Source organism: Odocoileus virginianus, chromosome 12 (assembly GCF_023699985.2).
Source record: "Odocoileus virginianus isolate 20LAN1187 ecotype Illinois chromosome 12, Ovbor_1.2, whole genome shotgun sequence".
In the NCBI taxonomy this organism is placed as follows: Eukaryota; Metazoa; Chordata; class Mammalia; order Artiodactyla; family Cervidae; genus Odocoileus; species Odocoileus virginianus.
In genome coordinates this window covers 3,999,150-4,012,152 of record NC_069685.1, presented here as the reverse complement: position 1 = coordinate 4,012,152, position 13,003 = coordinate 3,999,150, and the positions used below count along the sequence as shown (strand labels likewise).

The window sequence follows — 13,003 nt, the reverse complement described above, 5'->3', positions numbered from 1 at the left end:
CTGCAAAGTAGGTTGAGGAGGTGAGGACAGCCTCGTGGATGGTATAAAGAGCTATTTGCCACATGTGCTGGGTGTGCAGTTCCCACAGACTTACAGGGACGGCCCTGGGGGGAACAGGCTGTTCTCTGGAGAATAAACTAGTTTACTAAGTAATAAACACTGTTTCTCTGCAGCTATCTAATCAGTATTTATTTTTGTTGCTTTTATTTATTTTGCTAATTTGATATCATAAATGATATGATGGTTCTTTTAACTTGCACTTGTAAAACAAACCGAGTATTACTTTGCTGTTTCCTCTTGTTATATGAGCATTCTGTTAATATCTTTGAGACTGGTTCTTGTAAATGATTATGGTTTACTTCCATTTTTGTATTGAGTTTTTTCTTTCCTTCACTTGGGATTGTTTTTGACTGGAAGTAACAGAATACTTGCCTATAATAAGAAGGGGTTATTTCTGCTTACAAACAAGATGTTGAAAGGTAGACAATCCAGCAATTCTAGAAATCCTCTAGGATCAACACTTCACCTTTCCAATGCACCATCCTCAGCAGGTGTTTGCTTCCTCAGGCTTATCTGAAGGCTGCCAAACCTCACGGCATCACATCTATATGCCAGCAGGAAGAAGAACACAGAGCAAAACTCTTGTACTAGCTGTCTATTCCGCTTCATCAGGAAAACAATAACTTTCCTTGAAGCCATACCAGTAGAAGTCTGCTTACATCACATTGACCAGTAGTTGGCCAAATAGCCATGCCAAATTGCAAACGAGGCTGGGAAGGTGACTACTTTTTTTTTTAAATTCATGTCTCATTCATTTAATCATAACTAAACATGTAGCAGTAGAGAATTCCAGGGGTGAGATAAATTGGAATAAAGAGAAAGGTCCTCTTGAGTCATGGGGGTGGTCTGCATCTTAAGAGTTCCTGACCATAATCCCTAGGTTTCTGCTAAGCTCAAGAACCATCCCTTCTGTGCCTTTCTTCCCAGGCAAGGAAGAGACTTGTGTCCCAGCAGTGACTGCAGTGATGATTTGATAGGAGACTTAGTTTTGTTGTCTCCACTGGGGTGAGGCCATAAATGTAAATGAACAGATGAACTAGAAAGCAATTGTTTTGTGTACATTTCATTAATCATTCCCATTTCCAGCATGTCTGAGTGATAAGAGATGACAGTGAATGGCAATGATGAGGTAATGCAAGTAACTGAACATCAGTGTCAAACTTAGCATGTACATGAAAGTCTGGTGCCTCCCCACAGTGCGAGCATATGGTAATACCGCTGCCAGCGTTTACTGAGCCCATCCATGGGATGCTCACCCCACAGTATCTCATTTAACCTTCACAACCACCTTGTAACCTGCTGTGTTCAATCTTCTCTGGATTAGAGATAAATGATTTGGGCTTGACCTTTCCCCATCAATTTTCTGTAGGATGAGATATAACTCATATTTATAAACTTGCTTGGTTTTCATCTGTAATCTTTAAAAAAAAAACAAGGGTAAAGTAAGTCAAAAGCATGGCCAATATCTTGCATGTTTAAAGTAAAGGTAGATTTAGTTGCTCTTAGATGTGGTTTTAAAAAATCTATAGATCTAATTTAAAAGTGATATACTCTGGTAAAATGTCTCTTTTTTTACCTCCTATGTCTCTTCCATGCTTTAATCTTCTGTATATAATTTGCATATCAAGTTAAATCATGTTTACATTAACTTTTTTCAGTTACCATTATTTCATACATACTTCTGCATAACCATGCCACTGTAACATGGACATTTCTCACCTCTTCTGGGCTTCAGTTTCTTCTGTAAAATGAGGCAGTTAGGCCACTATTTAATAGCAGTTTTTCTAGCTCTAATAGGATACCTATTATCTTAATAACAGAAATACATCATGAACAGCACAGGAGGCTTTTTTGGAGAAGTTTACTTCAAAACAGGGATGCTACTTGATGGGCCGTAACTTTCCTGTTGTTCATGAGTCAGCATGAAAAATACCTCCAGAGAAGGCTAAGTAGGTCAGATTTATCTAAGAAGACAGCTGTGTAATCCTGTATCCCTCTCCAACCCCATGGCACTGCAGACATACTTCTGGCTTTTGAACAACAGTCACATAGCATTACCAACTCCGTAAAGTCCACAAGACCACAACTTGAAAAATTAAGCTGACCTTTAAAAAGCTTGTAGAAATACAAAATACAGCTGTATTTATATACTGTCGATAGCAATTTTCTTCTATCTGTTAAGCCATTTTCATTGATTCTATGGTATTGGCTGGTGTGAAAAAGTTTCAGTGAAAAGTAAAACAGTTTAGAAATTAGCAAAAAAAAAAGTTTTTGCCTGTGACTGTTTTTTAAACTATTTAATAAAACCTGTTAGGTTGCCGATGTTTGCTTGCTTTTCTTTCTAAGTAGCATGGTCAGAAGACATAAATACACATTGTAGGGACTTCCCTGGCGTCCAGTGGTTAAGATATCACTTTCCAATGTAGGGGGTGGAAGTTTGATCCCTGGTCAAGTAGATGCCACATGCTTCTTGACCAAAACCCAAAAAACATAAAACAGAATATTGTAACAAATTCAAAAAAGGCTTTAAAAATGATTTACTTCAAAAAAGTCTTAGAAAAAAATACAGATTGTAAATAAACAGGTCAATGAGGGAACTTTCATGTAAAAACAAACTTTGAAGGTGCAGTTACTACCTAAGTGGACTAGGCAAGTATTCTTTTCTTAAGAGGCCTCGTTAACACAGTAGAAGATAGACCTTCAGAGCCAAAGGGGCAAGAGCAAACCTAGAGAAGTGAAATGAAGAGAAAAAAGGGACATGCTGGTTTGGGACTGGAGATTATTGCTAAGGAAAGGGAGATGCTGGCAGGCAACGTGGGGAAAAGGTAAGGGATAGGAGAATACCACAGAGTAGATAATGCAACACGCTTTTTTATTTTTAACATGGAGGTTTTATATTTATGCTAATCTTCTTAAATGTTAAGTTCTGGCCAAGCAATTAGGCTATTTAACCTTGTTTAGAGTTATGCCCAGTGTGAGGCTGGGTTTACAGTACTGTATTATGTCCTTGGGAAAGAGAGGATCCATAATTGATTTAGTTCTTCTCTGCATCTGTCCTGCTATGCAACCACTGCTTTGCCATTGTCTAGACTCTAAGGCACCAGAAGCAATTAAACAGAGGATCAATGTAAGCAGACAGGTGTGCCCCAGTCACTTCCCCTCTTTACATTGCTCTTACTTTCTGAATTTCATACAAGCTACTCTGGAAGCAGCAAATTAACTAAAAATATCTTAAGACTGCCAATACTTCTAGCTTATGTAAATGGATTCCTGAATAAACCCGTGCTGTTGATACCGTTGGCACAGCATTAACTTAAAAGACATCCCCGATCTTATGTGTACTTTTTGGTTCTAGGCATCCAAAAAATGGAGCCGGAAAACACATTTCCGAGTATCACTCATATTTCCGCGGGAATGTTAGAGGCAGGCAACTGACCATGTCCCAGACCCCAGCTAGATTTCAGAAGAGGCTGGCTAAACTTTGCAATAGGAATCCGAAGAGGAGTGTGTGCAGGGTCTTTGAAACTGTAAATCCTCTCCGAAGAGGCTTCCCCACCTGTCACAACTGGACGGTCTCCACGGAGGGTGACGGGTGCGCCCCCGCCACGCGGCGCTGAGGTCAGCCGCTCGGGTCTTGGGGGAACTCTTCTTATGCTAAATTACAGACTTCGCAGCCACCGGATACCCTCGCTGCAGACTGGCAGTAGCCATGTGGCTGCACTCGCCTTTCCGGACAAGCAGTGCATTATTTCCACTAATATCCTGCCCAGGGCCTCCCGCTGGGCGACGCCGCATCCCACCACCCACCACCACCGGGCGTCCCCGTGGGTCATAAGGCGATCGTGGCCCGCGTGCTCAAACCAAGCGGAAACCACCCCAAAGTTCCTGGCGACAGTGGCCCGGGAGCCCTCCCGCCGGCTCTCAGCGCCCCTGTCACGGTCGCAGAAAATGCCCGGAGCCCCCGCCTCGGGGCCTCGCGCCGGGCCCGCGGCCGTGCGCTCCGCGCGGGGCGGGGCGGCGGCCGCGGCGTTCGCATTGTCCACGTTCCCCGCGCCCCTCGGCGTTCCGTCCCTCCCTATCTGTGGCGCACACGCGCGGAGCGAGCGGCGCGCCCGAGGCGGGCCGGCAGCAGCTGCGGCGGCGGCGGGGGCGGGGGCGGCGCGGCGGCGCGGGGCGGGGCGGGCGGGCGGCGCGGGGGCGGGCCCGGGCGAGGCGGCCGGGGCGCCAGCGAGCGGGCGGCGAGCGCGGCGAGCAGCCGAGAGGAGCGCGAGCAGCAGCATGGCGGGGCCCCGACGCCCGCAGCCCGGCTGGCACCGCCGCACCGCCGCGGCCGTGAACCTCCTGCTGGGCGTCTTCCACGTCCTCCTGCCCTGCGGCCGCCCGGGAGGGGCTCAGGGACAAGGTCAGCCTGCCACCGCTCCGCGGGCTCCCCGCTCCACCCCGCCCCCCCTCTTTCTTTTGGGGGAACCGCTGAGATCTGTAAGAGGGCGAGGGGAGGAACGGGAAAGGGGGAAGGAGAGCGGCGGCAATTACGGGCTGGTGCCCTCCGCTCCCCGAGGCGTCCGCTCCCGCGCCTCCGGCCACCCGAAAGCTGGGCAGTCGCGGGGCTCGGGGACCGCGGCGCGGACCGCTAGCCGCGCGCGCCCCGGAGCCTTTGTGCGCGGGCCCCGGGCGCCCCGGGCACAGCCCCCGCTTTGTGTGGCGCGCGCTGGGGCCCCGCCGCGGCCCGGCTTCCTGCAGCTTTGTTCCCCGAGCCCGGCCGCCAGGGCCGCGTCCCGCACTCGCCCGCCGCAGCTGCTGCGGGATGCGGAGCGCGGGGTCCCGCGGGGTGGCCTGCCTTCCCCCCAGCGCGAGAGCCCGCGAGCCCGCACGCCGTCGCCTCACAGTCCGAGGGGCTGCCGGCTCGCACCGGGTGCATTGTGTTCTGATCCGCGGCTGGCTTCTCGGGTGGCCTCCGCTTCTGGAGGGGAAGGGAGGCTTGTTTTGGTGAGGCGGGTGCACGGAGGAGGCGATCGGGAAACAGGAAGCGTTTCTTTTCCGTGCATTAAAAACGCCGTGTGTTTTTTGGTGTTGGTGCAGCGATCGAGCCCATGCCGAACGTGGTGGAGCTGTGGCAGGCGGAGGAAGGGGAACTCCTGCTGCCCACTCAGGTGAGGACGGCCGAGGTGACAGGGCGGCTGCGGGAGGCGGGGGAGGCTCCGAGGCCGCGGCCCCCCCGCGGCTCCGGCGCTCGGGCCACTTTGCAAGACAAATAAACGGTCGCGCCGAGCCTGAACACCTGGCCACGGTGGCCTGCACGGCCGCCTCCCGCGCCATGTGACAGGGCGTGAGTCACGCCGGCCCCAAGTTCAGGAGGTGGGAGCCGAGGCCACCTCAGCAGGGCCGCGGCCCGCGGCGCCGGTGCCCAGGGACAGGGCGGGCCCCTCGGCCGCCTGTGGTCCAGGGTGGGCGAGGGGCCCGTGCCCTGATCTCTCGGTGAGCCAGGCTGTGTGCCTGAGGACCACCGGAAGATGCAGTGCTGCTTTCGGAAATGTTACTGAGTGGTCCACGCCATTGGCCTTAAGTATCTTTGTTTGGATGAAGATGGGACTTTAAAGGATTGTGATCTTGGATCTTTCCCAAGTGCCTTTAATTTGTGTTAACATACAGCCTCTTGTTAAGAACTCGAATTTAAGGCCCCCACCCCACCCCATGCGATATAATGATGGCACGTGGAAAAATCGTTGGTGAGGATTGGCGGGACATTTGGCATCATCCAGGGTTTACCACTGCCACAGAGTACTGCAAAGCCTTTGTGTTTAAGGTTTTTTAACTTTAGGAGAAATTTTCATTGATTGCAGATACACACATTTAAATATTGTTGACTGTCTTTTAGCAGCGACAGTATGCCTGCACTGCATGGGAGATGCATGTTTTGGGTAGGTGGGGGAGTGGTTTGAATCCTCAGGGAATAGTTTGTGTGTGGTAATTTTGAGGATGTTCATTACTTCCTCCATTGGTGGTAGCACTTAATTCTATGTTGTCTCTTGTGGCTGTTTAGAAAACAGGGTGTGTAGCTGGAAATTGACTGGTGAGGCTGTGCAGTTTTACATTTCGGAGTGCTGCTAGATATTTGGAATATTCGTTATAATACAGGGCTAATGAATAACAGCTTCAAGGTGGAGAGGTAATTTTTTTAGAGGAAAAATTTCCTGACCCTTCGCTGAAGGCCAGGGTGCTGAATAAGACCAGTCCTTGGAGAAAAAGTCCTGTCGGGATGGGGATCAAACAGTTTGTCCTTCTCTTAAAAGTTTATTCCTAAATGGATCCCTGCCCCCCATTGTAAATGGCAAATGTGTAGTGTTTAAAAATGCAATAAGATAAAAAGAACAAAATAAAAATCATTCAGTTCCTGATGAAAGAACCATATTTGACATATTTACTTTTAACAAATAAAGTGTGGTCATATTTGTGTATATCAGAGTTTTCAACAGAGGTGTTAGTAACATTCAGGGCTGGAGAATTCTTTATTGTGGGGCCGTCCTGCTGTCACGCAGTTACAGCATCTGCCCCTATCCGCTAGATGCCAGTGGCTCTTCTCTCTCCCCCTTGTCGTCCCCCCCCCCCCCCCCCCCCATTTTGTGACAGCTAAAAATGTCTCCAGACACTGCCAAATGTCTCTCGGGAGCAGAATTGCCTGGGTTGAGAAGCACTGGTGTATATCTATACATATTTGCATTTTTACTCAATTGTACCCTCTACCTCTTAACTGGTTAGTGTTGAAAGCCAACCCAGACTGAAAGGAAAGTAAATTATAGACTTTCATTTGTTACAGCCGTAGTTGAAGGCTCAGTCACTGTCCTCAGAGGTGGAAATGTCAGTCTCTGAGATGATGAATGATTTTATTTATATGCTCAAAAGTGATTTTATTTAATTCTTAATTTCTGGTTTTGTTTATATGTATAATATAGTTTGTTTTGGTAAAATAGTGTTAGAATTTTAGAAGCTGTGTCTCTGGAATGTTCACTATAGAAGCGTTTATACCTAAGCTATTTTAATCAAAGCTGTAATGAAAGTGAAACTGATGTTCAAAATCATTTTCTAAATACTTCATCTCCGTGTATTTGTGTATTTTTTTGAAATTGTTTTACCGTGCATATACCTGGGTAGGGGTAAGGATAGATATGGATCTATTTATATTTATCTATCTAAGCTGCATATCTATCTAAATGGCACGTGTGTGTGTGTCTGTCTGTCTGTCTATCTGTGAGTATAAGTGTAAACTGCAGAGAATTCTAAAGAGAGTTATTTTTAGAGAATTTTTTTCAAAGTAGTTTGAATTTTTTCAGAAAAAGTTCCCTCGTGTGTTATGGAGTCTGTTCAAAGTAGGCTATTTATAGGTGTTATTTAAATTTGAAGGTTTTCTGCTTAATGAATTTGTAAGTTGGGTTGCTTTCAGGAAGACTTAAGGATATGTATGGCTTCGGAAGCCAAGATTTGTCAGTGATTGGTAAAATAGGAGTGTCCGAAGATGTGGTGTTATACTAACACTGGCCAACACTTGTTATTTATACAGTTATCTCTTTTGGAAATGTTTTTTGTCGATTGGGCCTTTTTTCTTCTTTTCTTTTTCTAATGGCTCTCTTAATGGACCAAGAACTTGAATAATGCATCACTGGTAAAAACAGATACAGTTGAGTTGTTACAAGCTGCCAGACTTCAGGATTTGACTCAGAGCGCCATCCTTGGCCACCTCTCTGTCCTCTGTTTCTTCATCCTCAAAACGGGGTTAATCGTGGTGCTGATCTCAGGATTTTGTGCCGCTTAAGTGCCTTGAACTTAGTGAGTGCTTGATACAGGTTTCGTATTATTTTGGCAGTATTCTCATCTGACCCCTGTATTTAGTCACTGGAGAGTGTGGAACAGCTTTCCCGCTTTGAAGGGGCTGAGCCAGTGCAGATAACTGTAGTTATGTAGTATGTCGTATGTGCCCAGCAATTGCCTGGAGGCTCAGACTATTGGAAGAGTCTGCTTGCAGTGCATGAGACCTGGGTTCGATCCCTGGTTTGGGAAGATCCCCTAGAGAAGGGACTGGCAATCCACTCCAGTATTCTTGGACAGAGAAGCCTGGCAGGTTACAGTCCCTGGGGTCGAAGAGTCAGACACAGCTGAGCAAGTCACACTTATTATGTGCCCAGCAATTGCATAGGTAAGTTATAGTATTCATATCTTTTTGTTATATACTGTTTTGTTTTGTAAAATATTTTGGTCTAAGGACAGTAAAACTTGATCTGTGTTGATAACAAGAGGGAAGAAGAAAACATGTTATTTTACGATTAGATTTACAGAATTTTCCCTCTCCCCTGATTGTGCTTCATCCAGGCTTTCACCATGCCAACTCCCAAGCAGATGCTTTCGTCAGATATTTTATTGTCAAGAAGTAGTTGCGTGTGTGCAAGACACTGCTTTGTGCACCTTCTTACTCTTGCTCCAAGACCAGAAGCTTCTGGGATTCCCTGTGAACCGTTTGACCTCCTCTGGGCCTGAGGCCTTTTGTACTCCGACCTTGTCCGTGGCCTCTCAGTCCTTGGGGACACTCGTGCCCCTTGGCTAGCCAGGCCTGACATGGGTCTGTTGAATGAAAGCACGAATCCTATCGCCTTGCCGTTTATCCAAGACCAGTCCTTCTGACCCCTGCCGTGGCACTGGCACTGTCTCCGTTTCTCTTCCCTCTTTGAGCTCTTTGAGCGTGTGGATTTGTTTTCCTGGTCTTGTGTGTGCCTTGTTGCCCTGATTGGGTTCCCCTACGCCTGGTGGCCCCGTTGTGGCGCCGATGTTGTATCTGCAGTAGGCATTTAGGGCTTCTTCCTGCTGAGAGGAGAGTGGTCCGTGTCTTGTCTAGTTCCCTGTTTAGGAGGTTAGTCTTTCTCAAAGATTGCTGATGGACTGTCTTACGCATTGAGTTCTTATTATTAATAATCACATTTCTATATTAGTTCTAGGGACAAGAAGGGCAGTCTAGAATTTATTAATTTAGCTTCTTCAGACTTTGCTGGGGTGAGAAGCCTCACTCCTAAGGGTCTCAGCCATGAACGTGACTGCTGAGGAGGAGCAGCTGCTACCTGGTCCAGAAGCGTGTTGGTCTGGGATGGCTTGGGATGGAATGGGATGGGGAGGCCACGTTCTTCTGGCCTGGTTGGTCCATCTAGCAAACAGCTGACCTGGGTTCGGATAGTACAGTGTTGAATAAGAAACTTTTCTGCCTTTAAAAATCCCATAGCTAGTTTATTTTACCCTCCTGAGCCTGAGCGTGTAGATAACGGAAATCGGTGGAAAGTGAAACAGGAAATGACAGAGTGAGTATCTCAGGTACTAAGGAAATAGCCTCTTGCTCCAGGCCAGGAAGCACCACCTCGTATTTGGAAAGCTTTTTGTCATAGAGGTTTATTTTTGGTTGCATCAGATTCCACTGTTAATGTCAAAAAATACTAACATGGGATGAATACTGCTGGCATTGTTTAAAAACCCTTGAGTGTTCAGTTCAGTCACTCAGTCGTGTCCAGCTCTTTGCGGCCCCATGGACTGCAGCACACCAGTCTTCCCTGTCCATTACCAACTCCTGGAGCCTACTCAAACTCATGTCCGTTGAGTCGATGATGCCATCCAACCACCTCATCCTCTGCTATCCCCTTCTCCTCCTGCCTTCAATCTTTCCCAGCATCAGGGTCTTTTCTAATGTGTCAGTTCTTTTGCATCAGGTGGCCAAAGTACTGGAGCTTCAGCTTCAGCATCAGTCCTTCCAATGAATATTCAGGACTGATTTCCTGTAGGATTGACTGGTTTGATCTCCTTGCAGTCCAAGGGACTCTCAAGAGTCTTCTCCAGAACCACAGTTCAAAACCATCAGTTCTTCGGTGCTCAGCTTTCTTCATGGTCCACCTCTCACATCCATACATGACTACTGGAAAAACCATAGCTTTGACTAGACAGGTCTTTGTCGGCAAAGTAATGTCTCTGCTTTTTAATATGCTGTCTAGGTTTGTCATAGCTTTTCTTCCAAGGGGCAGGCGTCTTTTAATTTCATGGCTGCTGTCACTATCTGCAGTGATTTTGGAGTCCGAGAAAATAAAGTCTGTCATTGCTTATTGCTTCCCCATCTGTTTGCCATGAAGTGATGGAACCGGATGCTATGATCTTAGTTTTTTGAATGTTGAGTTTTAAGCAAGCTTTTTTACTCTCCTCTTTCACTTTCATTAAGAAGCTCTTTCGTTCTTCTACACTTTCTGCCATAAGGGTGGTGTCATCTGCATATTTGAGGTTATTGATATTTTTCCCAGCCATCTTGATTCTAGTTTGTGCTTCATCCAGCCTGGCATTTCACATGATGTACTCTGCATATAAGTTAAATAAGCAGGGTGACAATATACAGCCTTGCTGTATTCCTTTCCCAATTTGGAACCAGTCCGTTGTTCCATGTCCGGTTCTAACTGTTGCTTCCTGACCTGCATAGATTTCTCAGGTGGCAGGTAAGGTGGTCTGGTATCTCTCTTAAGAATTTTCCAGTTTGTTGTGATCCACACAGTCAAAGGCTTTTGTAATTAATAAAGCAGAAGTAGGTGTTTTTCTGGAACTCTCTTGCTTTTACTATGATCCAGTGGATGTTGGCAATTTGAACTCTGGTTCTTCTGCCTTTTCTAAAACCAGTTTGAACATCTGGAGGTTCTCGGTTTCACGCAGTATTGAAGCCTGGCTTGGAGAATTTTGAGCATCACTTTGCTCGCCTGTGAGATGAGTGCCGTTGTGCAGTAGTTTGAGCCTTTCTTAGGGATTGGAATGAAAACTGACCTTTTCCATTCCTGTGGCCACTGCTGAGTTTTCCAAATTTCCTGGCATTGAGCGCGGCACTTTCACAGCATCATCTTTCAGGATATGAAATAGCTCAACTGGAATTCATCACCTCCTCTAGCTTTGTTCGTAGTGATGCTTCGTAAGGCCCACTTGACTTCACATTCCAAGATGTCGGGCTCCAGGTGAGTGATCACACCATTGTGATTATCTGGGTCGTGAAGATCTTTTTTGTGTGGTTCTTCTGTGTATTCTTACCACTTCTTAATATCTTCTGCTTCTGTTAGGTCCATACCATTTCTGTCTTTTATTGAGCCCATCTTTGCATGAAATGTTCCCTTGGTATCTCTGTAATTTTTTTGAAGAGATCTCTAGTCTTTTGCATTCTATAACACACTCGAATGCTAGCTCATCCAAAAGCCATGAAGTGTTGAGAGCTGATTTCAGATGAGGAAATTGAGAACACATAGTGGGTAAGTAACTTGTCCAAGGTGATAAGCGCGCAGCAGTTGTGGAATTTGAACCCCGGAGATGTCAGCATGAGACTGGGCTTTTGGCTCCCTTGCTCCTGTACGAGTTTTAGCACGGTCTGACCAGAAAAATACTGTGGTGATGATGAAAGTGCCTGTGTCTGAGAGAAATAATTGGACGTTCAGTTTCAAATTTTAAAATTTTGCTTAATTGAGTTTTAAAAAATAGCTATATCTACTCCTATTAACATTTTTTAATTGGAAAAAAATTTTATTGAGGTATAATTGACATAGAATGTTCCATGAGTTTTAGGTTTACACCATAATGATTCTATATTTTGAGATACTGAAAAATGATCACCACAGTCAGTCTAGTTAATTTTTATTTATTTTTTAGTTTTTGGCCATGCCATATGGATGTTAGTTCACCAACCAGGGATTGAACCCACACCCCCTGTATTGGAAGCCTGGAGTCCCAACCACTGGACCACCAGGGAAGGCCCAATAAGTCTAGTTAAGATTTATTACCATACATAGTAACAAAAATTTTTTTCTTGTGATGAGAACTTTTAAGATTTACTGTCAGCAAATTTCAAATATGCTGTACAGTATTATTTACTGTGGTCACCAGGCTGTACTTTATATCCCTGCGACAAATTACTCATTTTATAAATAAGTCTGTATCTTTTGACATCCTTCATTCATTTTGCCCAACCCCCATCCCCTGCCCCTTGGGAACCACCAATCTATTCGTTGTTATCTGTGAACTTGGTGTTCTGTTTTTTTTGTTTTGTTTTGTTAAAGATTCCAGAAATAAGTGAGCTCATACGGTATCTGGTCTTTCTTTGACTTATTTCTCCTTGCGTAATGCCCTCAAAGTCTGTTCATATTGTTACAAATGGCAAGATTTCATTTTTTTTATATAGCTGAGTAATATTCCAGTGTATATACATACCACATGTTCTTTATCCATCCATCTATCCGTGGACACTTAGATTACAACTTAGGTTGCGTCTTTGTATTGGCTACTGTAAATAATGCTGCAGTGAACTTAGATGCACACATATATATATATATATTTTCAGGTTAGTGTTTTAGTTTCTTTGGGTGAGCACTCAGACGTGGAATTGCTGGATCATATGGTATTCTGCTTTTAGCTCTTTGAGGAACCTGCGTACTGTTTTCCATCGTGGCCGCAGCCCGTCACAGTCCACAGCAGTGCTCGAGGGTCCCCTTTTCTCCGCGTCTTCTCCAACCTTTGTGCTCTTTTGTCTGTTTGATAATAGCCTTCTGACGGGTTTGGGGCAGTTCTCACTAGTGTTTAGGAAACAGACTGTGCTTAGGCCTGCAGACAGTCATGGCACGCGTACTGTGGGCTGAGCGCGGTTTGAGGTGTTGGGCTGTCATGGGGAACAGGAAGGAACAGCACTGCCCTCACTGAGCTGCCCGTTTACTGGAGGCACATGGATGAGAAATGAGAAGTAGAAAAAATTGCAGTGATAATGTGGTGGCAGACTGGAGGAAGATTTGGACAAGAGGAATCACAGTTTTAATTTAAGAGGTCAGGGTAGGCATATGACTCTGCAGTCCCACTCCTGGGCGAGTATCAAGAGAAAGACATGATCTGGAAGGATACGTGCTCCCCAGTG

At 45.9% G+C, this 13,003-nt stretch overlaps 1 protein-coding gene and 1 long non-coding RNA gene across 2 annotated transcripts in view; one reads left to right on the top strand and one right to left on the bottom strand.

The window, feature by feature from the left end:
• Positions 1 to 1,675: 1,675 nt before the first annotated feature.
• LOC139037728 (uncharacterized) lies at positions 1,676 to 4,121 on the bottom strand. Its single transcript, XR_011490571.1, has 2 exons — positions 3,617 to 4,121; positions 1,676 to 3,152 (listed from the first exon to the last, which is right to left on the bottom strand). It is a non-coding gene; the product is annotated as an uncharacterized lncRNA (long non-coding RNA).
• A 158-nt stretch (positions 4,122 to 4,279) lies between these two features.
• The window catches only part of TMEM131L (transmembrane 131 like), a 174,238-nt gene continuing 165,514 nt past the window's right edge, over positions 4,280 to 13,003 (top strand). Inside the window, 2 exon segments of the mRNA XM_070474735.1 lie at positions 4,280 to 4,462; positions 5,140 to 5,210. Of these exon segments, the coding sequence (XP_070330836.1) occupies positions 4,339 to 4,462; positions 5,140 to 5,210 (195 nt within the window). The 5' untranslated portion in view covers positions 4,280 to 4,338.